A 26,748-nucleotide genomic window follows, 5' to 3' on the forward strand; every position below is an offset into this window, starting at 1 on the left:
GCCAGTAGCTACCGTGTTAGACCACTAAATGAGTGCATTTACTGCATGAAATGGTAATATCTATCTACATAGTGTGTTGAGAACCTGTTACATAGGGATGGGAGGCAGGTTGACACGAAACTGATAACGTCCACCCTGTCATCGGTCAGTGAAGGTGGCAGGAGTGAAGACACCAGCAATTGAAGTGTCTCCGCCAACGGCAGCAGCAAACCTCCACACAGGCCACACTGGTGGCACCAGCAGGGATGCTTTCCCCGGCTCTCTCACGTTTATGACGTGCATACCACCGCTTTTCCTTCTGTAGTCATGCTGTTCTGTAGAGAGTAAAGCTGTACTACCTAAGTGCTTTCCTGCTGCAAAGAACCTGAGGACATTCTCTCCAGCTACAGGAAAGCAAGGGCTCCAGACGCCGAGTTTCCTTTTACGTCAGAAATCAAGAGCACCTCCATATGGGCCCATCCCTGGGCAGTGAAGAAAGCGAAGCTTTTCTTTTTTCCCTGACAGGGTCTCACTATCTAAGCCAGATGAGATCTGCCTGCTTCTGCCTCCCAAGCGTGCACCATCATGCTCGGCTAGACTATTTAAGTGGGCAAATTCATCCTAGGGATGAAACTGCAGATCTCCATATGAATTTTACTTTCTGCAATGCTAGGGATTATGAGTGCTGCTTCTACCACCAAGCTGCATCCCTATTTCAGTCCATTTGACAGGCAAATTTATTTGTAAATGTAGGTAAGAAATTTGGTTCACTCCTGACTTTTAACAGCAAACAACAGCAGGCGCTGCCGATCTGCCAGTTGCCCAGTGAGTGCCACCACGCCAGGCCACAGAGGCCTGCCTGCGTCGGGGAGGAGCTTGTCAGTAAGGCTAGCTCCTTTCTCTTCTGAGGATGTGTTCAGAGAGGTGACAGGAAAGATCCAGGACACTGCCAGGGAAGAGAAGAAACAAGAGGAAACTGATGTAGACGAGGGGCCTTCCCTGGGGTGGAATGAGGGGCCTACCTCCATAGGAAGCATGATACATATGGAAACAGTCTGACGAGTGGAAAACTACTCACAGGGGAAGGCTTCCACCAATGGTCACTGCGTGTGTGTTTTGAGACGAGTTCTGCAGGCTGGCCTGACCTGTCGTCTCCCTGTCTCAGCTGGAGTGCAGGAGTGTGTCACATCACACCTGGCTCACTGTGCTATTTTACATGAGGAGTAAGATTAAGACTGGATCCTGCTGTGGGTTTGTCACCTCGAAATTCATATACTGATGTCTAAACCCAGTACCTCAGACCATGACTTTATTTGGAGTGGCTATCATATGTAATTAGTCAAGACAAGGCTGTACAGAAGGGGGTGTGACTCAGGCTATGTGACTGGTGTTCTCCTAACTAGGGGTATTTGAGATATACACACATAAGAAAGCTTGTCAAGAAAATGCAAAGACTGGGACAAAGTATCCTCAATCCAAGGACCAGCAGAGACTTCCAGAAACCTCCAGAGCCAAGGGGCGAGGACAGCGGCCCACAGCCTCAAATGGACCCCAGAACACCTTGACCTCAGGCTCACCCTTGAAGCGGGAGTGTCTTTGTTGAAGCTACCCAGTCTGTGGTAGTTTGTTCCAACAGCCCTAGCAACTACTCGACCCTAGGTTTCATTTGAAGAGTAAAGACATTCACAGTCAGTAAATCACACAGCAGCAACCGACTCTTCCCCACTGCACGTTTATTTGCTTCAGCTAGTTAAGGCCCCACAACCCCCATCTCAAGGATCCTCCAGCCTCCAGCCGTGTTCTGCTGCAGGCCCTTCCCAAAGGCTGTGAAGAGCTCAGTATTTCTACATGGAGGGGTCCCCAGTGTCCTCTGCACAGCCTGTGAGGGCAGTGCTCAGTATCTGTACTTTGTGGAGTAGTCCTTGGGGGACACCACCAGACCCCGGCCTTTGCGGGCGCCACGGTACACAGTCTCTATGATGTCAACCATTTCTTGCTTGTCTTCCATGGCCCAATTGATCTTGTTGTTGTTGCCAGTGCCCAGATCAATCATGATATGTTTGTTTCTGAAAGAGAAAAGAGCAGCAATGCTCACAAGACTTCCACAAACAAGCCCATTCTCCCTGCTGTTCTAAGCTCCTACAATATCATTTAAGGGCACAGACCAGCAACGAGATCAGTCAAAAACCAAATAAAATAAAAACAAACACTAAACATTATTCCCTAGAAATGCAATGCAGCAGTCACACACTCCTCCTGTACTCTGCTGCATTTCCTATGCATTCGCCTATATATTATATACAATTTAGATTTTTGAACAGGGTTTCTCTACATAATTCTGACTGTCCTGGAACTCACTATATAGACCAGGCTGGCCTCAAACTCAGATCCGCCTGCCTCCGCCTCCCAAGTGCTGTACTGAGGGCATGTACCACTGTGTCCTGCAATTGTGCATTCATATCTTAAGACTATAAAGGCCAAAAGGCAGTTGTATCACTTGGAAAGATAAGTAGTTTTCCAAAGAGTTGTGCTAATTTTCCTGAAAAGGCAATATGTAACCTCTGCATGTTTTGCTTACAGGAACTTGGTAGTTCTACCAAAGCCCTGTAACTGTGAAGTGAGGATGGTGACCTTGCACACCCTTGCCTGCTGGGACTGGGAAGCAGAAAACCTTTAGAGGTTCGAGGGTTGGGCCCCGCCCCCTAGGAACCTGTACTTGCATTTTCTGAATAAAGATGTTAACTCCTGTTGTACTTGCATGAATTTTTCCAAGTTTCCTAAAGATCTATTTTTTTGTTTAATTTCTCACTTCTATGGGATCACACATCTGGTTTCAACTATAGTCCAGATCATGATCCACTAGTTCTGAGAGCAGCAAAGAGGTCAGCTTGACAAAATATCTGTGTGTGAAATATCTGCTCCCAGGTTACCATTCAATGTCCTCGATTAGCCTAGGAATGGGGTGGATGCCCGCATTGCCTGCTTACTCTTTGTGCTGAGTACATCTATGCTGAGTACCCTGAACATAACTGGTCTCTTACATACCTGGCAGCCCTGTGTGACTCACACAGGCTCCTTCCTCAGTGATGTCTCTGCAAAGGTCTGTAAAAAGAGGAGCCTGGCTTCTCTTACTCCGTCCTACACTGCACGTGCACACTGGTGCATGAAGCGACTGCTCCTACACTCTGGGTTACAGAGCAAAGAGGAAGCTCATCTTCTGTTCTGAGTACACCAGCTGTCCTAAAGACCTCAAATGTGTCAGCCACGTCCCTGTCTACACATCAACATTGTTCCCTACAACCTCCTTCCATGCCTAGCACTGCCTCTGTAAGACTACCCCACCTGAAGGGAGGACCTTGTTTCTAGAAGAGGAAAGAATTTGGGTGCACACTAGGAGTGACTTGAACTTGGTTGTGATGTGCTTGTGTTTCTAGCAGACTTGACGTCCAAACAAGGAAGAGTTGCCAGCTTCCTCACTGTCAGTAAAACGAAGAGATGAGTGGGCACAGGACTGTTAATGAGAAGACTAAATTCCCAGCCTCTGCAGATAATAAGAGGCTGGGATTCTGCAATGGCAGCTGAACACGTGGCACAGAAGGACAAGGGCATGGCCACCAGAACTCATGCTGCGGCCTGGAATAACCACAGGAGAGCACTCAGACACAGGAGATAAGGTGGGTGTCTCCCAGGCGTGGGTGGCTTTCCCAGTCTACAGGAGGCATCTGAAGCTGGGACACCACCTCTGTTTAACTTGCACCTTCAAACTGTGAGGTCAGAAAGGACTGGAGAGAAGGGAATGGCCCCCACTGTGGCTGCAAGAGGCTGATCGACTTGTTCAGTTATAAACACCAATCAAAAGGAGACTTGGTCAGACCCCTTCTCAAGCCACATTACCTAAAAAGTTTGTGTAGCCCTATTGGTTGTGTGTGTTTGGGGGGAGGGGTGTGTTCCCACCCATTTCCTCTGAACCTGGACTGCTGGAGGCCTCCTTAGGTCTCAGCTTCACAGACGCACAGATAAAGGGGAGCTGTTCCGGGCATGAGGTCTCAAGGGGTCCTTGGGAACCCTGGGGACAGTCCTGCTTTGCTTATGGGAAGGATGACAATCTTCAGGAGTAGCAGGGAAAATCCTACGATACTTCCCTGTGACCCTGTGACTGCAGAAGCTCTTCTTGCCTGTGACTCTGGCATGGGACACTGTGCAGGACATTCCAGATGTGCATCAAGCTCCTCAGCAGCTGGCTTTAAAAAGGAGATTATTCTAGATGACACAGGTGAGCATAACACCCCCTGAGAGGTGGAGCCGGAAGTCAGGACAGTATAAAAAGGATTCGCTGCAGGGCTGGGAAAATGGCTCAGAGGTTAGGAACACTGTGCTCTTCCAGAGGTCCTGAGTTCAAGTCCCAGCAACCCACATGGTGACTCACGACCATTTACAATGAGATCTGCTGTCCTCTTCTGGCGTGAAGACATACATGCAAATACAACACTATATAATAAATAAATAAATCTTTAGAGAAAGAAAAAGGACTTTCTGTGACAGCATCGGATGCTGCCTCCTCCTGGTGGAGGAGCATTTAAGAGCAGGGTGGCAAGCAAGCAAGAAGCAGCAAGAAGCCTTAGACACTCAGAAGGGCCTCCAGACAATTATGCAGCCTACAAGTCAGGCCTGTGACACCCTGGCAGGGAACCAGCTGGTCCTGCTTATTTCCAGAAGTGTAAGGTCATACATGAGAGTCAGCTTACACTGCTAAGTCTCTGTATAAGATGATGCACATAACCCTGCTTAGCAATGTGGACACAGCTTTTGGAGGTCTGTGACTATACCAACTTACTCAGGGAAAACTTCATGTCAGCGCCAGTGTGAAATGGAGATGTCTTTCCAAATTTCCAGCAGTGTTTGAGATGATGAAACAATTTTGATTTGCATAAGCCAAGTACTTAAGTTCAGATTTTCTTGAGTTTTATCAAAGACCAGTAAATAAATAAAGTCAATGATAATATTTAACAAGTGAAGTTACACTTTAAAATATTATTCATCAACAGATTTTATTTGAAGGCATCGGAAATGCATGCAAGAATGTTTTCCATTTAATTATACTTCACACCAATTTCTACACAGTATTTCAAATATGTAATTTGTTCTTGAGTGAATGTTAAACCTGTGAAATCATTTAAAAGATTCACATTGACTGCCTTGTGGCAAAACTGCACAACTGAGCTCCTTCTCAGCAGAAGACTCTGTCCCACCAACAGTATTCCATAAGAAACCACGTGAAGAGAACATACCTGAAGAAAAACATGACAGTACAAGGGTCGTACAACTCATACATCTTGTTGAAGTCAGGCACTTCCGTAATATCCACAAGATAAATAACTGCAAAATTTTTAACCTAGAAAGAGATTTTAAAAACTAAAATAAAAGATCAAATTGGCTTTCATTTCATAAAGGCAAATTAGAGCAAAAACAAGACTCTGTGTAACGGGGCATTTTTCAAACCTGTTATTAAATACTTGTCCGTAGAGCTGACAGAGGAAAACCATGGACGCTGCCAGGGCCCTGGTGCTACTTATAGCTCTGACATTGCCAAGTCTCTCGCCTACCGAGCCACACGCATTTGTACATTTATACTCTGACAAATATCGTTACGTGAATTAAACATCCTTATAAAATTTAACCATTCAGACTCAATTGTTTTTGCTCCAATGCTTGCAAACACTAACAGTTACTATCCCACGAGCAAAATTTTCTATAATTTTGTGGAATTTTCTAGTTCAAATTTATCAGTTTATAAAAAATTAAAAAAAAAACCATGAGACTAAAATCATCTTAAATTGCACTCAGAGGCAACTGCTCTGAATATTTCTGCTAAGTTCTATCCCACCTTTTCTTAGGTGTATTCTAAAACTATACCATTTTAACAAAATGACTATACTGTATCTTTGGTCTGCTTCAATTACAGGCATTCTCACATAAATTTCCAAAGACTTTTTTCTTTTTTTCTTTTCTTTTTTTGAGACAGGGTTTCTCTGTAGCTTTGGGGCCTGAACTGGAACTCACTCTGTAGACCAGGCTGGTCTTGAACTCACAGAGATCTGTCTGCCTCTGCCTCCCGAGTGCTGGGATTAAAGGCGTGCGCCACCATGCCCAGTCATTATTTATTGATCTATTTATTGATAAGACAAGCCGACCTCAACGTGACAAGTGGCTAAGGGTGACCTTAAACTTCTGGCCCCCCTGCCCGAGCGCTGAGGGCTAAGATTACAAGCTGGACTTGGGACCTGGTGTCTGTGCATGCTAGGCGAGCATTCTAACCGAGCCGTACCTTTGCCTTCACCAAAGATAGCTCTGCCTAATCCCATCAAACCGCTACACCATATTTTAGTACTCTTTGGTTATTTTCTTCCTGAAATTCTAGGAGTATCAATAAATCCATTTATCTTTAAATTTATGTACATATTTCACAATTTCCTAAGGATAAATCTTAAAACTACCTTAGACACAGAGCGTGATTTGTTCCTTAAAAATGCTCTGTGCACTATATAAAGGCACAATGTAGAAAGGAGCTGCGGGCAGGCCTGTTTTTCATCCTGCCCGGCTCCTGCATGGCTAGCTTAGTCCCAGAAATAACAACACACAAATTGTATTCATTTAAGCACTGCCTGGCCCATTATCTCTAGAGAGTTAGTTACTGACTAACTCTCATATCTTGATATTAACCCATTTCTAATAATCTGTAGCACCACGAGGTCGTGGCTTACCGGAAAAGATTCAGCATGTCTGACCTGGTGGCTGGCTCCATGGCTTTTGCCTCATTGCCCTCTTCCCAGCATTCTATTCTGTTTACTCCGCCTACCTAATTTTCTGCCCTATCAAGGGGCCAAGGCAGTCTCTTTATTGACCAATGAAAATAACACAATAGACAGATAACCCTCCTCCATCAGCACAAGCTAGATGTGATGGCACAGCTGAACTGTGCCCTGAATTGAGAAGTGACTCTAGGAAGAAGGTCAAGGGGAGGAGCTGGCTCCTAAGTCCACCACTGCCCTCTGTTCATAGGCACAAGTTCACATGACGACCACTGGGGAACATGGGAGTGGAGACATATATACAAGCCAAGGACACCAGTGACAGCTCACCCTTACCAGAGTGGCACCAATCAACAAGCCAAACTACTTTCCTATTTTCCATTCTTCTATAAAACACTTTATTAGCACGGGTCTGTGTGCAGGGATGGGGGCGTGCCACAGCATGCATGAGGTCAGAGGACTTTAGGAGCCAGGTTCTTCTTCCACAATGGAGATGTCCTGAGGATTGAACTCAGGTCATCAGGCTTATGGGGTTTACCTGCTATTAGGTCATCTTGCTACACACAAACCTATTCTTAGACATACTGTCTCATTTTATCTTCACAAGAACCTTAAAAGGTTCCTCAGAGACAGGAAGACACTAGCTGGTACCAGGTCATACATGAGTATATATACCCAAGTCTGACTCCATGTTCTTTCCTGAATTGCTTTAACAACCCTGAAGGGTCAATATTGTTGACTTGGTATCCACTTTCCTTAGATGAAGACTAGAATTGCTCAACAGTTAAGGGCTCTTATCAAGCCCAACAACCTCAGGACCCTGCAACACACATGATAAAGAGAACCGGATGTGAGGGCGATCTGGCCGCGACATCTGTCACCCCACTGGTCACCAGGGTTGATAAAGAGAACCAACTTTCCCAAGTTGTGCTCTGGCCACACTCGTGCTGTGGAACACACAGCACACACACAACAAGACTTTTCATATCCTGTATGCTTTGGGTTTGTCTGAGACAGGATCTTATTATATAGCCCAGGATGACCTCAAATTTGCTCTGTAGTCCAAGGGGACCCTGAAGGTGTGGTCCTTCTGCTTTGGCCTCTGGGGTACAGGGATTACACCTCACCCGGCTAGGTGCACGTGAGTGCTTTGTTCCTTTTGTGGCACTGGTGACTGAGCCCAGGGCCCCACGCCTGCTGGGCATATTGCCAATGATCTCTGGCGTTTTCTAGTTTTAATTTTGAAATAGGGTCTCACTAAATTTCCCTAACTGGCCTTGAATTCACTTGAACTCAGGGAAGCCCAAGCAGGCCCTGAACTTGTTTGTGATCTTCCTGCCTCAGCCTCTGAGTTCTGAGAGGGCAGGCATGCACCACTGTGCCCATCTTTTAATGACTATCATTCTTAAAAGCTACCAGATGGGCATATAACCTAGTGAGAGTGTTTGCTACATGTGGAAGGCCCTAGGTTCTGTCTCCAGTGTGTTCCCCCACTAAGTCACCTACAAAAAACAAACCCTCAACTTATCAGCTGAGAATGTAGGTCAGTGGTGGAGCACTTATCTAGCAAAATCAAAGCCCTGGATTGGATTAACAGAACCACAAAGAACAACCCCACCCCAAAATCCGGTTTAGAAAATGGAAGTGAATAACATGGCATCTGGGAGCTGCTGCGGTGACAGCACAAAGGCCAGCTGGAGAACACCACAGTGACAGGCACTCACTGCACGCCGCTGTTGAGTGACAGGCACTCACTGCACGCCGCTGTTGAGTGACAGGCACTCACTGCACACCACTGTTGGGAACACTTTGAATATTGGTAAGGAAATTAAATCTACTACCACGAAGTGACAGAACTGACATTTAAGAAGGACGCCACTTGTCTTCAGCTTTGGTGAAGATCTTAAACACAGTACACTGCCCATGTGTGCTCCGCTGTCTACACATCACAGCCCACAAGGGGTATGTGCTGTGTACATGTCATGCCATGGTGCACAAGGGAAGTGTGCTTTTCTATCAACCGCTTCAGAAACCCTTAGTTAGCATTGTGCCTTCAGACATCATACACACCTCAGCTGGATCTCATTCTTACTGAACGTATTTCACATCTCACTGAACATCATACCTATGCTGAAACCATTAGTCAGGTCACCAGGACCCAGCTTTCAGAGTAAACACACTCTAATCTGGTTTTATTTAAAAATAAAATAGTTCACCACAAAAGCTGAGGCTACAGAATGAGATTAGTAGTGGAGGCTGCATTCCATTTTCTCTCCAACTTGCTCAGGATCAACACATACAGTTAAATACCAACCACACAGCCATTTAAATATGGGGGCATTTCGTCACCAGGGAGAGCACCTGAACAAATATCAACCTGTTTGAAGACATGTTTCTCCTGTGTCTTCATGTTTAGTCTGGTCCATCATCATTAGATAAAGACTTCACATCAAACACACCTACTAGAAGGACCTAGCAAACATTTCAGGGCAGATTGGTTCAAGAATGTCTAAAAACCTACTATATGCAAGGCACTTGTCACTCATAAATTCTAACTTTCAACAGTCTTGGCAACCTTGCAGTGTTTCACATACAAAGAAATTAAGGCTCAAAAGGATGATGTCGCACCAAGCCCGTTGGAAAAAAGCAGGGCTGAAACTGGACCCAGGTCTGTCCCGAACGCGTCAGGACAAGACTTCCTGAGCTGTGTCAGAAAGAAATTGTTCCGCTTGAAAAGGTAGAGGCAGAACTGCAGAAGGTGGGAGTCACTGGGTAGAGAGAACCCTGCCTATAAAGACAGAGCCAGGTGGGAGTCACTCGGGTAGAGAGAGCTCTGCCCATGGAGACAAAGTCACAGCCAGGTGGGAGGCAGAGGCAAGCAGATCTGTGTGTTCAAGGTCATCCTGGTCTGTAGAGCGAGCTCCAGGCCACCCAGGACTACAGAAAAACCTATCTAGAAAAACCAAATGGGGGTGGGGGTGTGGCAGGGAGAAAAAGACAAAGACACAAAAGAACAGCCTAAACCATCTAGCTCTTGGAAGGTAAAGCAGACTGCTCAGCCAGTCTGCAAGGGCTGGGCTCATGAGGCATCCAAGTCCAGTTGTTTGAGAATAAGCATGGGGTAATGGCTCCAAGGCTTGGGGTGCACCTGACGTTGGCCTGAGGAAAGTCACCTTGTGGTCACAGGTGGTGTTAATGCTGAGGCTTCAGCGTTTGTGTGGGAGGCCTTAACAGAGCCAATGCTGTGTGTGTGTGAGGCCCGCATCAGAATCTGAAACACCAAAACCCAGCCAAAAATGAGGCACCTGTGCGGAGGTCGCTGAGAACTTGAGTCAGCCAACAATAAAAAGCTGTGACTGGCTCCTGGGCGCTCACAGATGAAGGCAAACCAGGAAGAAGCTGCACCAAAGCTCTGAGGTCAGGCACGAAAACGATGATTAGGCAGGTGGGAATGTCTTCAGCCTTCTCTCTGTTCTACAGGGTCTTAGAGAGCCCTGAGAAAAGGTTAAGACATTCACAAGTTGAAGCTCCAGTTCCCTGGCAAGTTCTTCTCTTGAAGACAAGGTCTTATTGTGTGTCCCAGCTGGCCCAGAACTTGCTCTGCGCATCAACTGTCTTGGAACTCAAGATCTGTCTGCCTGTAGCTTCAGAGTACTGGGATCAAAGGGGATGTCACCGTCACCACACTGCTTAGCCTGCCTGTCAACATCTCCGTGTCAGAGACACTCTACATTTCAAATGCATTACAACCAAGTTAAAATAAATGATCAATAGTGAAGACTGACTCTGCCTTTCACAGTATTAACAGCTAATCCAATGAAAGGTTAGAATACCTGTCAGAGTGGGGATTATTTTGACATCTAGATTAATGTCCCAAATAAAAATAGAAATTGGTAAGCGGAACCATGTCCTCTCAAAAATGAAAACCTCACCTGTTTTATAAGTAAGCACACAAATTTTAATTCAATCTTACACAATTTTCCACAATAGAAGCTGATTTACGTAAAACCTTAAGTCACTGAACAAGGAAATAACAGGTCAGCCAGAAATGACGGTGATATCCAGTGTCTTTTGCCTTCCTGTGTCTCACAACTTTGAGAGCAACTGAAAACCCCTAAGGGTGGAATTTGTCACCTCCACCAAGGCAGCGTTGGGATCAAACAGACTAATTAAGGATTAATCAATGAATTCTCACAACAAACGTTTATCCCTTTTTAATATTTTTATTTGGGGGGGGTCAGAGATTACAATATGATTTCTGCTTGTCCTTGCCTTAAGATCTACAAATTCTGCCTGTGCAGAAGTCCAACACCTATCTCCTCCCACCACAAGGGAACAGTTTTCTTCAAAGAGGGAGGGCAGGGCACGGGCAGTTTCCATAGAAGGCAAGAGTAGCTAACTTCCACCAGACAGAGGCAGAGGGCATAAGGACTAATGATAGTCCTGCTTACTCAAAAATGAAAACCCAAATAATGGCAAACGCTGAAAGCTGGGGAGTTTCCTGAGCTATCGCCACTTCCTGTTTGGCATTCTAGGCAAAACCCTACAGCATACACACAATCAGTACAGGACAACTGCAGACTGAATACAGCGGCTGGCAGCGTGGGAGAAGCCAAGGACGGTGCTGCCATGGCAGTCCTCAAAGTTCCTTGGCTCCTGCACAGCAGCTTCTGTGTCCTGGAGAGCCTTCATGATTAGGCCATGTGGACGGCTGCTAAGCGCTGACAATGAGAAGTCATGTGGGTCACTGTGGGTGACTCCAGAGCTACTGCAGAGCACAGCCAGGATTCCCAAGAAAACTGTGGCTAAAATGCAAGAACCTACAATGCTCGAGCGGGCTCTAGGAGGTGGAATCCAAGTCTTGTACGCTGTCTTGGACATCAGCGCTGTCTTTGCTGTCACTGCCACTGTCATCTCCGGCCAGGTTCTGCTGACCGGCCTCTTCAGAACCAGGAAGTGTGCTGCCCTGATTCTCCTTGGAAGCCAGAACCACGTATCTGCCCTTCTTCAGCACCAGCTGCCGTCTCAGCTCCTCTGCCATCTGGGAGAGATCTCGTTTCATGGCGTATGCATCTTCTCCATCTGCATAGTACTTGGGCTCCACCTCACTAACCTGGAAGTTCAGGGTGTTGGAATAAAGGTGCAGGGCCGCCCTGTTGCTCTTCCTCACGTGCAGGGATACATACTTGGCGCTGAAGTTCTCGATCATGGCCCGTGAGGCCTGGTCCATCAGCTTCTGGGCCAGGCCGAGGCGCCGGTGGGAACGTTTCACAGCCAGTGAGGTGATGTGTCCATGAGGGACATCATCAGGGTCCTCCTCCATCTTGGCCAGGACATAGCCCACGATCTTGCCATCCTCATCCTCAGCAATGTAGGAGAGCTGGGGCCAAGAGAGGCCGTGGTAGAAGTAGTACTTCATCTGGTAGTTCTCGGGCAGGCACAGCAGGTTGCAGTGCTGCATGTTCATCAGGTCATCGGGCCGAGCACGGCGGATGTTCATATTGGCAGCAGACAGGCCTGTCAGGCTCGAGAACCACAGAGGATGCCACGGAGCACAAGCGACACCAGCACCGTTTGCCTCGAGGAATTGACACAAAGCGTATTTCAACACTCAAGAAACACAGCACTGTCGTTATCAATGTATCTTTGAAGACTATGGATTCAACAGAGTCCTGGGTATGGGACCTTAATGTAACTACATAATCTAATTTTGTATGCATGCTTGCAGAGGCTCACATTCAGGGTCTTGTCAAGGACTGAAATTCTTTGAGTGAGGACAGGGTCTCTGCCTATGAGGCTATATATATTCGTGTGACAATTAGGTCAAAGCCCTAGCATAGCACCAGACCTCCTGAGTTCCCTGCTAACTCCCGCACCTTCTTGGATTCTACCTGCAACAGCAATGTGTGCAAAGTATCTCAAAATAGGGGCTGCTCGACCTCTGGCCCTTGCTCCCACGTAGACTGGAACACAGACTCAGCAACACTGCTTCTCCTGCTACTGTCACCCAGGTATCAGTCTGCAGGTCACTAAAATTTTCACCCATGTTTCATATAAAACTGAGATTAAAATAGATGCCCATTACTTTTTTCCTTCAAGAAAATTTTTGAAAGAAATCTAAAAATAAAAGGGAAAAATATTGCTTTGCATATGCCTAGTATATGTATTTATCACAAATTATGGAACTTTAAAAAAATTCCATAAAATTATGGCATCATTTGTATGTGCATCCTAACAAGCATGTATCTGACTGAGCCAGGGAAATCCTTCACAAGCCCCACAGTGCACTCTGCTGGTCTGAGACTCCTCATGTAGCCGAGTGCTGACTTCCAAAGATCAGCTAACTTAATCATCACTGTCATGCAGAAGACAAGCTCTCAATGGTATTCTTTAAAAGCTCTATAAATATAAACTGGTCTTGTACAGCTCTCTAAAATTGTATCATGGGGGCTGGAGAGATGGCTCAGTGGTTAAGAGCATTGCCTGCTCTTCCAAAGGTCCTGAGTTCAATTCCCAGCAACCACATGGTGGTTCACAACCATCTGTAATGAGGTCTGGCGCCCTCTTCTGGCCTGCAGACATACACACAGACAGAATATTGTATACATAATAAATAAATAAATAAATATTTAAAAATAAATAAATAAAATAAAATTGTATCATGTGTGCATTAGTATTCACGGTGTGTGTGTGTATGTGGTACAGACACTCCATGGCACATATGTGGAGTCAGAGAACAACTTGTGGAGTCGGTGCTGTCCTTCACTGATGTGGGTTCCTGTGTGGCAAGGCCACCATCTGCTGAACCATCTCACCAGCCACAATATGTGTCTCTTTCAGAATATAACACATGCCAATATATCCCTAAAAATATTTCAAATGCCATTTGTATGGGCTTTTCAATACACAAACTGTCTCATGGTTTCTGTGTCACAGTATGAAGGAATAATGATGCCCAGAGCACTTCTGTGGCCAAGTATATTCCTACCCCACAGGACAAGATCATAGGTACAGGGACTGGCCACATGTACCAGCTTTACAGAACCCACTCAGTAAGCTCCAGAGCTTAATAAGGGTATCTTCTCCCTACCACCTTCCTTCCTAACTATTAATTTGAAACTAGCCCAGCATGAGGAGGAGGTGGGCCATGCAAGAGAAGCACACTGGCTAACGCAACACATCCCAGGAGACACGGGACACTCAATTCCAGCCTGACCACGGACTTTTACTCACTTTAAAACAGCTGGGATATCCAAACAGGACTCACACAAGATGAGAAAGATCTCCCACTATCTTCCATTTCTGCGGAGGGAGATTTTTAAATAGTTATATTGTTCTTTATACTAAAATCTTTAATTTCAAAAATTTATGTTCCCCAGGTTCCAGAAATATGAATTTCTATTTTGCTATTATACTATGAAAGTAAAACATTTAATAGTCTTTTTATTTTATTTTAAATTACACTTTATTTTGTACAGTATTCTGCCCCAGAAGAGTGTACCAGATCTCATTACACATGTGGTTGCTGAGAATCAGGACCTTTGGAAAAACAGCCAGTACCCTTAACCTCTGAGTCATTTCTCCAGCTCCCTTTAAGTTACGTTTTTAGTAACTATACTAAATCACAGCATGGCGGCCTATCTGTAATTCTAGTCTTCGAAGATGAAGATAGGGGTAAGCTGGCTAGCAAGACTAGCCTTAATGGCAAGCTCTAGTTTTCAGAAAGACCCCGCCTCAATGGATAATGAGAAAAAAGGACTGAGGATTATTGTTAACAAGGCCTCGGGCTACTCTCTGCAGGCCTGTGCGGGAGCACTGAGCATGTGCGTGCACAGGCACACACACAAAATGGAAAAGAAAGTTGGGTGACATAGCCCGCCTGCCTAGTATGCCAGCACCATAGTTTTAAAAAAGGGAAAAGTGGGGAAGTTATTAAGAATGTAATCAAGACCCGGCAGTAGTTGCACATGCCTTTAATCCCAGCAGAGGACGCAGAGGCTGGTGGATCTCTCTGAGTCTGAGGCCAGTTCTGGTCTACAGAGAGAGTTCCAAAACAGTCAGAGCAGTTATACAGAGAAACCTTGTCTTGAAAAACAAAACAAAATGACTTTGGACAAACAAAAAAGCAATTTAAAAGGCTAAAGAAAATATTTTAAAATGAGACTAACGAGCCCATTACCAAACAGAACACAAGTCTAGTAGAACTGACAGTTGCCATCTGCACCTGACACAGCACAGTGAGAAAAGAAAAGTACACGTCTGGCAGAAAAGTTCTCCTTAGCTGGGGAAAGCCAAGCATGACACCTAGGCACCCTGACAGGAAACCCCACCCGAGGTTGCTCATGCCACCACCTTCAGGTTAGGACAGTTAAAGAGCAGCTGCCCCTGACTAACAGACTCAACAGAGGAAACTTGCTTTTAGTGCTGCTTTAGCATTTGTTGATGTAAGGGATCCAACCACCTCATTCTTACCTCAGACCTGACTGGCAAGACGGCCAGCGCGGGACAGAAATGCTACCCTCTCACTCCAGCCACACCCTCAGGTCTGCAATGTCCTGGCGTCCAAGAGGAGCAGGGCAGGGATGGCTGAGAAGTACTGCTGAGTTCAATTTCCACTGAAAGGTTCCTGAATTCCCTAGGACCCTCTTTAACAAGGCTTCCTGGGCCTCAGCCCAGACCAACAGAGCTCCTGAGACTCTCTTCAGAAGCACTCCCAAAGAAACCTGTGACAACTGAATGTGCCACTGTCCTTGACTATTCTCTCCTAAGTCCGAAAGCAGAAATCAATCAATGGAAGGCAAAATAACATTGCCTTTCTTACACACACACACACACACACACACACACACACACTCCTGTCTGACTCTAAAGCTTCACTTGCAGCACACATAAATGAAGTAATGCTACGGAAAAGCCACTTGGGAGATAAGAATTACTTGAGGCCAGCTTATGTTAGCATTTGTGAGGGGAAAGGAGTTCCATCACTTCTATTAGTGTTTACTCTTCTTGAAAACAAACTCTCGGGCTAGGCATGGTGGCCTTCAATCCTAGCCCTGGGAGGTGGAGGAAGAAGCAGGTAGACAAGTTCCAGAGCTACTTACAGAGGCCCTGTCTCACGAAAACAAATAACTATGAAAGAAAACAAAAGAATGTTGAAATTACTTATGGAACAGTATCATTAAACATTACTACTTTACCGTCTTTGCCATTTGCCCTGTCGTTATGCTCAAAAGCCTAAGTAAGTTATCCTACAATTGTCTAAAGGAATTCACAGAAAGAGAATAAACCTCCTAACCAAAGTGCTTTGGAGGGTCATGCCTCCAAGTCCCAGGGCTTGTGAGAGGCATTGAGAATTAAAGTTCAAGATCAGGCTGGGCTACACAACAAATCCTTTTTCTCCCTCTCCCCAAAAGGAAGAAAAAAAGGTTAAAAAGTTTACCACATTAACCTAGAAGTTCTGGTTTACAAACACAACAAATAAAGAGCCAAGAAAGGAGCAATCCTGTTAAACTAAGGTACTTAGGTAAGTTCCAACACTCCTGGCAAAGCTTGTTCACTATACGCACAACACAGGAACTCTTCTTTTTCCTTTCTTTCCTTCCTTTTTCTGTTTTTTTTTTTAGACTAGGTCTTACGTCCTGACTGGCCTGGAACTCAGATCAGTCTGCCTCAGATTCCAAGAGTGTTGAGGGTAAAAAATGCTTGTGCCACTGTACAAAAAAAAACAACAAAACAAGACAAAACAAAAAAACAATCGGGGTCCAAGGTGGTGCAGGCCTGTAATCCCAATACTCTAACGGGCTGCCGCTGAACGGTAATGAATTCAAAGTCCGTCTCGATTACATAGAAGACTTAGCTCAGCACAATTTTCCTACCCAGTCATCACACACACACACAAAAAAATCCATCATCACAATGAGTCACTTACTTTAGAGGAAAATCATAAATCTCTTCAAAGTTTATGAAACTGACTATTTCCGGCAGAAGCCTTTCCCGTACGTGTTCATGAACCCTGTCTCTCTCTCTGTGGGTCAATGGGTCTGCATGGAACACGGGGTTCAGGCTTCCATCTCGCGTCCAAACCGCGCCGCAGGGCCCAGCAGAACGAATACTGCACCATGCGTTACCTTTTCGGCGATGCTGTACAGAACCTCGTCCATCTTCATGCAAGTGGGGTCCCAGTCGTGTCCGAAACGAATGACGACCACGCGGTCCTCCTCCGACAGGATGGCCTGGTCTACCTGCCAGCCATTGTGCAGATGCGGGAGCATGTACGACATCTTGAGCGGGCCTGCGCGGCCGGAAGCCGCGAGCTACCTGCGGGTGCAGAGAGCTGTAAGATCGCGAACCCCACCCGGGTCCCAGACTCTCCGTCGAGGGCCGCCGCCCTGCGAACCCCGCAGACCACCGCCACCCACAAACCTCCAGTCGGGGCTCGGGGCCTACACCGGGCCTCGGCTCGCACCGGGACCGCACCCCTGCACCTCCGTCTCCACGGGGACCATACCCCGGCGGCCCCAGTCCCACGGGGCCACACCCAGCAACCTCTAACCTCGTGAGAGCCCACGCGGCCCGACCGCCCGCAACTCCTCTCAGCACCAGCGCCCTCCCGCGCCCCGGAACGTCCGGGCGTACGCGCTGACGTTGTCTATCGCTGCGGCGCAAGCGCACGCTTGCCCGTGCGCATGCGCGGCGAAGACGCAGGCGAGCCGCAGGCGTGGTTACCGCCACTCGGACGCTTGCCTTGCGCGCATGCGCGGTGGGGATGCGAGCGAGCCTTAGGCTCGGTTACAGCCACCGGAGCTGTGCTCGAGTGTCCGCGGAGGGCTGCGCTGTTGCAGCGGTCCGTGAGGGTATGGTTCCCGCCTTCTTGGCGGCCCGGTGCCTCTGCGGAGGGATGCTCTTGTCTGATCTACCTAGTGTTGTGGGGTGGTGGTTTGCCTCTACTTTTTTTTAGTTTTTGTTGTGCTGAGAAATATGCCAAGTGTTTGGCCAAACTTCAGCCATGCTCCTGATAGTTTCCGTAGGCTTATCTGTACGCTCTTGTGTAAAATCTACTCTTCCAGCGCCATCAGACGCTCCTGAGTATGACCAAGTTTTTGGTCCTCTACCTTACCGCAGAGGTCAGATCTTGACTTCAGCCATTGTCCTCCTCCTAATTTTCTCTTTCACAGATCCTTCCCTCTTCCCTCATAATTGTCCATAGTTGGTAGTAGAACTCATTTTCCTCCCTACAAGATCCTGGCGCCGTGTCCCAAACCATTTTCTTAAGCTTTTACAAGTAGGATTGATTGCCCTTTTCGTTACCATATCTATATCTATGTGCGTATACTTGTGTATATTTATGTGTGTATAAATTAGTCACTTTAACCATTTCCTGGCATTAAGTTCAAGGACATTGGTACTGTACAACCATGACCATTATCTCCTGATAAAATTTAGAAACTGAAAAACAGGGGCTGGAGAGATGGCTTTGAAGTGAAAGCAGTTTTTGCTCTTCCAGAAGACTCAGATTCGATTCCCAGCACCTAAATATCACCTGACAGCTGTGCATAACTCCAGTTCCAGGGAATCCAGCATCCTCTTCACATCTTCTCGGGCACAAGGCACAAACAGTACCCTTACATACCTGTAGGCAAAACCTTCATACACATAAAATAAAAAATGTTTTCTCTTACGTTTAAATTCATTCTTTTGCTACATAGTATGTTTGAGGCCAGTCAGAAATACATACGTTCCTGTCTCAAAAAATAAAATATTTTTTTTAAAAAACACCAAAACTGTAGGTACACAGGTCTGGTGCGGGAGAATTATCTGTATTCTGTCAATCATATTTTAATAAAACGCTGATTGGCCAGGCAGGCAGTATAGGCAGGAAAGCCAGACAGGAAGTAGGGGTGGAGCAAAGAGACTGGGAGTATTCTGGAAGCAGCTCTCTCTCAGCCATTCCTGCGCAGACCACCAAAGAGGCAACATGTAAGCTGTCACACTGAGAAAGGTATTGAGCCCATGTGGCTAACATAGATAAGGATAATGGGGTAATATATGTTATAAGAGTTAACAAGAAGCCTGACCTAATGGACCAATCAGTTTATAACCTTATGGAGTCCTGTGTGTGATTTTCTTTGTTGCTTGCCGGCTGTTGGGGTACTGGGCTGGACAGAAACCCCAACAAGTCAGCCCTCTTACTACATATGGCGCCAACGTGGATAACTGAATCCACAGAAAGCTTGAGAGAGCTTGGGAACAAATAGAGTAAAGCATGTTTTGTTGGTAGCAGCAATTTCTCAGGTCTGCTCTGTTTGCTAGAGGCAAACAAATGCTCTCGTCTAAGGGAGGCTTCCTGACTCAGCTTTAGCTGCAAAACTTTGTAGCTCATTAAGAGGTCCTGCCACGAAACACTTAAACGGTGTTGGTGAAAAACTGAATGCATGCTTTTCGGGTTTCAGCCGTAGCAGGAAAAAAAAAAGCTGCGCTGTTTTAAAATGCCGTCTTTCTGGGCTGTCCTGCCAGAGCAAACTCTGACTCTTTCAGGCAGGCAGTCCAACTGAGTGTGGTCTGTGAGCAGAATGCTGCAGCTTGCTTGCTGGCAAGGACCTTGAAACGCCATAGAGTTGTGGCAGTGAACACAGCTCTGGCTGGTACCTCAGCCTTGAGGCTGAAATGCTAAGGAATGAGCTGGATCTAGCTGTCAAAGCCACGGCTCTCCATATTGCTTAGTAAATTAATGGCTCATGTGGTCAGAAAAAGAAAAATATACAGTAAAGAGAGATTCAAAGAGGAAGAAAACCTCTAAATGGTTTACAGTGTGTATATGCAGGCTAAAAGTTAAAGTTCTTAAAGTTAAAAGGAAAGAAAGAGAGTAGTTGGGTGTGGTGGTACACATCTTTAATCCCAATGCCTGGGAGGCAGAGGCATATTGACCTCTGTGACTTCAAGGGGTAGAGGTAGATTGACCTCTGTGACCTCAAGGTGTGGTAGTACACGCCTTTAATCCCAATGCCTGGGAGGCAGAGACAGATCTCTGTGAGTTCAAGGTGTGGTAGCATACACCTTTAATCCCAGCACTGGGGAGGCAGAGACAGGAGGATCTCTGTGAGTTCAAAGACAGCCTAGTCTACAGTGTTATTCCAGGACAAAGATATACAAAGATCCTGTCTCAAAAAGTAAAAGTAAAAATAAAAGAAATAGAGGTTAAAATAAAGCCACATAAAGATGGAAAATGCACAGAGAATCTTCATACTGTATGCTTTTATGCTCTCTTTAAATTGTTTGATTGCTGAGGAAGGAGCAACAACTGCTAAAAGACTTTTGTTTATAAATGCTGCTGAACTAACCCAAGATAGGAATTTTGAAAATACCTTGGCTTCAAAACTGAAGTCAAAAGGTATGTTACTTTGGAGAAGAGATTTTGCTTTTGTTTCCACAGAAAACGAGAGACTCTGGATTTATTCAGAGTTAAGAATAATCACCTTTGACCAAGGGAGGCCACCTGAAAAATCTCCGATAGGAACAGATGGCCCAGATGACAGAGGTCTACATCCAGAACTGATCCAAGACTGCTGCCTGAGATGATCGAGACTCACAGGATACTCCAGTCATGACTTGATTATAACTCTAAATTTTCTTTAGGTCCCCTTAAGACTATCAGCGCCCCCAACCAGCAGGAAGTAGCCTGAAATACTATGCCCACATTCCCAACAAATGGATTATGGGTATTTTCCTTTGTTTAAAAAAAAAAAAGAGGGAAATGGTGCAGGAGAATTATCTGTATTCTGTCAATCATATTTTAATAAAACGCTGATTGGCCAGGCAGGCAGTATAGGCAGGAAAGCCAGACAGGAAGTAGGGGTGGAGCAAAGAGACTGGGAGTATTCTGGAAGCAGAAGCTCTCTCTCAGCCATTCCTGCGCAGACCACCAAAGAGGCAACATGTAAGCTGTCACACTGAGAAAGGTACTGAGCCCATGTGGCTAACATAGATAAGGATAATGGGGTAATATATGTTATAAGAGTTAACAAGAAGCCTGACCTAATGGACCAATCAGTTTATAACCTTATGGAGTCCTGTGTGTGATTTTCTTTGTGCTTGCCGGCTGTTGGGGTACTGGGCTGGACAGAAACCCCAACAAGTCAGCCCTCTTACTACACAGGTCTTTCCCCCTTTTCTTCCTGGCGATTTGCAGGGCCGTTTGACCTCTGGCTCCCTGGAGATTCTGCACTAGCACTGGCTTGAGGGTATAGTTTAGAAAGAACTTGGCTCTCTTTTGTTATGGTAATTCCACCTGTAAACAAGGTTCCAACTGCTGGCCCTACACGCCTGCCTCCCACAGCTGATTCTGCCTGAGGCACTGGGCACCTGTAATCTTCTTCTACTGCTCCTGATGGGAGGGGGCCGTGCCCTTTTGCCCCCGTTGCCCACTAATATAAATACCCGACTTGAGTTTAATAAAGTGGCCATTTACTCTTTGGGTGAATGAGCAGGTCTCTTTGTGTGTGTCTGTTTAAACCCTTAGGACAATCGTCCATTCTTGTGGACTCGGTTTGGGAAAGCGTGCACCTGAATCGGGCCTGGGTATTCACAGAAAAGTGCGGAGGCTAACACAAAACCTTTGTTGACATGTACTGCATACATGTGAGATGAGGTCGGAGAACTGTGGATCTGAGACTGCAATCAAAGTTTAGGGGGAAAGTCACTCTTGAAAGAAAAAGCAATTGTTTCCCACTTCCTTATCTCTTCGTCTTCTGGCAGACACCAACCTATATTCTGCTTATAGATTGACCTATTTTAGACATTTCAAATAAATGGAATTGTATTTAGTCACACCTAGCAGCCTTCCCAAGTCCAGATAGCTTCGTGTTCTGAAGTCCATACATGTTGTAGCTAGCATCAGTATTTCCTCGTATTGCCTTTTAACATTCAATTATATGGATATACCTCTATATACTATTTCTCAGTTCACTGACATTTAGGTTCTTTTTTTTTCCTCTTGCTGTAAATAGATTCTTCCCTCACATAATGTATCCTGATTGGGAGATCCCGTGTGTGCATCAAGGGGTCAGCAGGCAAACTACTTAGGTCTCTGCCCAGGGCAGATATATTCAGCTCAGCACAAATCTCATTGCTCGATGGGGCCCACTCCAGCTGTGACCCGCCGTCCTTCTGCTCATCTCTCGTGACACTAGCCTTATACTCTGCCTCTATGCTTCTGTGTCTTGCCTTCCACAGCCCAATGTCTCTGCGGCTCAGTTCTGAACTTCAGGTCAGCTTAAAGTTTCACACCTGAGACTCTGCAGCTCAGCTCTAAAATTTCAGCAGATCTCCAAATGGATTTCTTATATTTCTAACCACTTCTGTCTCCAGTAAGGTCTCTTTGAACTGTGGGACCTTGTTAAAACTTTTGTAGCCTCCCTTAACCTACACACACACACACACACACGCACACACACACCTTATGTGTGAGGTGTAATGTGTGATCCAAGAGTTAATAAGATTGGTGTTAAAGAACCTGTATTTACCAATAAGCAATTGGAAACCAAGAGTATTTGGTGAAGTGTAGCCAACAAAACCAGCATCGCCATGGATCTGATGCTATTCACTGCATTCCGGCATCATAAGAAGACACAGACTCGTCCATGTTTCTGGTGTAATAGGCTACAAAATCAGCATTGCAGATGCCTCTTTGAGTTCTGTTATTGATGTTATTATCACCTACATCATTTTCATCTTCACCATCCAACACATCCTCTAGAGACTCTGCCACCCAGTGTGTCACTGTATCGGGGGTCGGCCAATCAGTAAGATTAGCCTTGAGGAACTTAAAACTCTAGATTGTTTTACTTTAATGATGAAAATGGTCAGTTTGAAAACATTTTTCTATAACGAAGTTTGAAAAGTACCACCTCCAAACAGGCTGCTCTGATTTATTTACTATTTTGAATTAACGGCATTTAAAAATTAGTGGGTACAAAAAAGTTCCCTGATTCATATTATTTCTTAATAGGAGATGAACTTCCTGTGTAGAGTTGTTCTCCTTGGCCGGGTGTGGTGTGCACCTATAATACCAGCCCTTGAGATGCCGAGGGACGGGTTTTAGGTCAGAGCCCTCCCCTGAAGTGACAATCCTCTGTTACCACAGTCACAGTGCTGAAGGTCCCTTCTGTCTCCTGCTGCATCTTCCTCTACAAACTGACTGCTCTGGTTCTTGGGCCTTGCCACACTCAGGCCCTACTGCTCTGTCCACTGCAGTATACGTGTGCCTGGCTACCTGTGGAGCTACCATTCCTTATGGGACTTCATGCAGCATAAAACTTGGATTTAAAAACTCCACATAGGTTCATCCTGCTTATCTGGCTTGTATCAATTGAATTCTCTAGCCCAGACTGAAGACAGAAGTGGATTTTGTGTTCCATCATCACATGCATACACTATCCTAAAATTTACCGCTGGAAATAAATGTCACATCGCGATTTGTTTACACCAGAAATATAGCAGCAGCTAGGCAGTGGTGGCGCATTCCTTTAATCCCAGCACTCGGGAGGCAGGGACAGGCGAATCTCTGTGAGTTTGAGGCCAGCCTGGTCTACAGAGTGAGTTCCAGGATTAGCTCAATAGCTACTGGATTATCTAAAAAAAAAAAAAAAAAAAAAAAAAAAAAAAAAAAAAAAAAAGTAGCATCAGCTGCTATGAGGCTGAAGTCAGAAGTGAGGCAGGGCTGCCATGTGGCTGTCCCACTGACAGTCCCAGGTCTCTAGGCACAGCACGGGCTTTTTTCCACACTAGGAAGCGTCTGAGCCTTCAGAAGGCCTACCCCAGAGACAGACAGAAAAGGACACAGGGAAAGAGGGAGGAAGCACACAAGTAACTTATAGCAAAGCCACTGCCTGCATCTGTTTGGTTTTGAGACAGGATCCCACTATGCTGCCCGGCCTGGCCACAAAGCCTGTGCACAAGCTGGAACCAGAGTCAAAGGCTCTGGGAGCTCCAACACATCAGTTCTAGCCGTCTGCCCTAAAGAAAGCAAACAGAGGGCTGGAGAGATGGCTCAGAGGTTAAGAGCACTGGCTGCTCTTCCAGAGGTCCTGAGTTCAATTCCCAGCAACCACATGGTGGTTCACAGCCATCTGTAATGAGATCTGGTGCCCTCTTCTGGCCTGCAGGCATACATGGAGGCAGAATGTTATTATTAAATAAATAAATCTTAAAAAAAAAAAGCAAACGGAAATAGAGACAAAAAGGGAGGCGAGGATTTTCGTCAACATAGCCATGTTGGGGAGGTGGAAGCTAAACATGTCAGCCCATTACTATATTACTGATAGGAGATATAGATTTTTTTTTGGTCTTTTTTTTTTTTTTCAGATAGAGTCTCAAGTAGCCCAGACTGGCCTTGAACTCACTATGTTAGGACGACCTTGAACTTCTGATTTGGGCTTCCACTTCCAAAAGTACTAGGATTGTAAGAGTGTTCACCACTCAGAGTGAGCTTTAGATGCTAACAGGGGATGAATGGGGGCGATGTCTAGAGCTGTGGATTAAGCAGTCTTGATTAAACTGCAGTCTGGCTGTTTTCTTCTTGTTTATTCTACAAAGTGGACTAAAGAAGTCCTCATTGCCTGAGGGGACAGGTACGTTCTTGTGAGATAACTGCTCTTATTTGGGGGTAATCGTCACAAAGAGATTAGTCCGTGTCTGCTGTTCTTAGAACTCAGGGTGACTTCAGGTTAAGGACAACGACTTGAGTCTTTCAGGTGACTTTTGGGAATGCCTGGAATAAGACATTGGAAATATTGACAGCAAAATGCTTTGGTTATTCTTTAAGGAAAAAAAATTGATTTATTATATCTGCACATATCCCTTCAGACCAGAAGAGGGCACCAGATGTCACTACAAATGGTTGTGAGCCACCATGTGGGTGTTGGTAATTCAACTCTGGAAGAGCAGTCAGTGCTCTTAACCCCTGGGCCACCTCTCCAGCCCTATTTCTTATTTTTGCACTCAAGCCTTGAAGCAGGGTGGCAGGCTCAGTCTCACCCACTTTTAGAAGGGTACTCTCCAAGGAGCTAATGTGCTTACTTACAGGGTCAAGCAGAAGCCTGGATCACAGTTTTAATATGAAAGAGATGGAAAATGGCAGGCAGAGATGCCAGGCTTTCATTCTGCTTTTTGTTATCTTGTGGGCCTGCAAGATGCTAGTTGTTTTTTTGTGTTTTTTTTTTTCTTTTTTTTTGCAAAAGCAACATCAACATGCTCATTATAAGCCAACCCTCTGCCCCCCTTTCCCAAGAGAGATATGTGCCGTCATCCCCTCTGAACATTTTTATCCTTTGGAGCAAGTTTGATTACCTTACTTTTTGATCTCACAGTATTTATGCTAGATGGTGAGTTTAGACGAAGCTATTTAGTGTAGTGTTTAGCTAACTCCAGTTTTTTCTAGTCATTTTTCACTGATCTAATATCTTGAGACTGAAGCTTTATCTCAAACTTCCAATACTGCTGATCATCAATATCCATAGAATATATTTATATGGAAGAGTTACTGTAATTGTCTGTCCTGTCCCTTTAAGAGAAAGCCCCCCCTCCCCCCACTGCCGAGGCAGGCAGTCCTTCCTCTTCCAGTCTGAGTTCCTTCCTTTCCATCTCACTCCCAAAGAGGTAGCTGCTGTGTGGCTCCTCTCCCCACCGTTTCTTTCCTCATCCCCCTTCTCCTTCCTTCTCACTTTCCCTTCCATAACCCACTAAATAAATATCCAACCTCACTCTGCATGGCGTGCCTATCCTTCTTGGTCTCTTACCCGCCATACAGCTCCCTGCCTGGGACTCACTGCCCCTTGTGGCCCATGGGCCACTTGGGGACTCCCTGCTGGGACTGGCTGCCTTCGTGGCCTGCTGTGGTCTCAGGACCCACTGTCCACTGCCACCACCTGGGGACCTGCAGTGTTTTATTTTTACCATTACAGCTACACCATATATCAATATGCCCACAGTACAATTCAGCTTCATCACTGAGTGAGTTATTAAGAATTTTAAAGGAGTTTTTCCTTTCTCTTTTGAGATCTTAACCTTGAAGTCATCCTCTTCCCTCGGCCCCCCAACTATTGGGATTGCACATATGAGCCACTCCAAATGGCTACAGGCGTAGTCTCTACCTCTCCCACCTAACAAACACTTGTCTATCAGATGTTACTATGGACAAATGTCGATACATCTAGCTATGTTCTTTTGGAGGGTGGGTGGGTGTTCCGATTTAGTTTGGACTGAGGGTATGTGACAGCTAGCCCTAACCTGTTGTTGCTGTGTTATTGCCTCCTGCTCGGAAATGAACTGCTCCATCCCAGGCATGAGAGTGCACAGACCCGAGTAATAATTTACACAGTGCCCCCGTGATGGCCGAAGAATCCTAATAGGGAGCCAAGCATTCCTTCAGAGTTTTTGGCGTTTCGCTCAGGGAGATCATAGCGGCCTACAGATGAGGTAAGAATAGAGTGGTGGCTGTGATGTGTTAGCAGCTGCCTTAGCCTCTGTAGAGCTTCCTTGTTGTTGGGGTGGGGGGTCGCTCTGTCACGCACCGGGCGAGAAAATATCACTGTTCACACGCTACTGAAACAGCATAAGGTAGGAAAGGCCCATCATCAGATTCTGGTTGGTTGGTTTCTTTTTTCTTTTTTTAGCGATTCCCTTAAAGCACTCCTTGTACTGACTATTGGCGAACATGACCTCCCTTGCCACCCGGAACAGAACGACCTGGAGAAATAACTAAAAGAATCAGTCGTTGTCCTTAACAACTGCCTTCAAAAGCTCAGCCTGAAAACAGCAGATTTAAATGAAAGCACCAGGCTTGTTTGTCATTTGAATTTGGGCGAAAACTCTGGGTTAGATCTACTGATTTATGTTAACTTCATCTTGCTACGTTCTGATACATCCCTGTACTATTTTTCTCCCATGACGAAATGACTGCTTATTT

General features: G+C 45.7%; 2 protein-coding genes across 4 annotated transcripts; both read right to left on the reverse strand.

Annotated features, from left to right (window-relative positions):
• Positions 1 to 1,695: 1,695 nt before the first annotated feature.
• Positions 1,696 to 17,462, reverse strand: Txnl4a (thioredoxin like 4A). 3 transcript variants are annotated; one of them, XM_048418996.3, is made up of 4 exons: positions 17,341 to 17,460; positions 16,916 to 17,105; positions 5,268 to 5,371; positions 1,696 to 2,045 (listed from the first exon to the last, which is right to left on the reverse strand). In XM_048418996.3, exons 2-4 carry the CDS (start codon positions 17,066 to 17,068, stop codon positions 1,874 to 1,876), a joined length of 429 nt encoding a protein of 142 aa, XP_048274953.1. In that variant the 5' UTR covers positions 17,069 to 17,105; positions 17,341 to 17,460; the 3' UTR covers positions 1,696 to 1,873. The 3 variants fall into 3 exon arrangements, with proteins under 3 accessions (XP_048274953.1, XP_085532503.1, XP_048274955.1); XM_085676377.1 differs by having other exon boundaries at positions 17,211 to 17,350; XM_048418998.2 differs by lacking the exon at positions 1,696 to 2,045 and adding an exon at positions 14,022 to 14,090 and having other exon boundaries at positions 17,341 to 17,462.
• On the reverse strand, positions 5,268 to 12,288 carry LOC125390165 (N-alpha-acetyltransferase 11-like). The gene is made up of 2 exons (XM_087895911.1): positions 6,741 to 12,288; positions 5,268 to 5,371 (listed from the first exon to the last, which is right to left on the reverse strand). Exon 1 carries the CDS (start codon positions 12,286 to 12,288, stop codon positions 11,629 to 11,631), a length of 660 nt encoding a protein of 219 aa, XP_087752037.1. The 3' UTR covers positions 5,268 to 5,371; positions 6,741 to 11,628.
• Positions 17,463 to 26,748: the final 9,286 nt, after the last annotated feature.

The sequence above is a fragment of the Myodes glareolus genome, chromosome 13 (assembly GCF_982192425.1).
Source record: "Myodes glareolus chromosome 13, mMyoGla1.1, whole genome shotgun sequence".
Taxonomy (NCBI): domain Eukaryota; kingdom Metazoa; phylum Chordata; class Mammalia; order Rodentia; family Cricetidae; genus Myodes; species Myodes glareolus.

Coding starts and splice junctions, on each gene's coding strand:
- LOC125390165 (XM_087895911.1), bottom strand. CDS start 12,288: ATGAACATCCGCCGTGCTCGGCCCGATGACCTGATGAACATGCAGCAC.
- Txnl4a (XM_048418996.3), bottom strand. CDS start 17,068: ATGTCGTACATGCTCCCGCATCTGCACAATGGCTGGCAGGTAGACCAG. Junction 5,372..16,915: donor TGTACAGCATCGCCGAAAAG/GTAACGCATGGT, acceptor ATCTCTTTCTAG/GTTAAAAATTTTGCAGTTAT. Junction 2,046..5,267: donor ACTGTCATGTTTTTCTTCAG/GTATGTTCTCTT, acceptor TTTCTCTTTCAG/AAACAAACATATCATGATTG.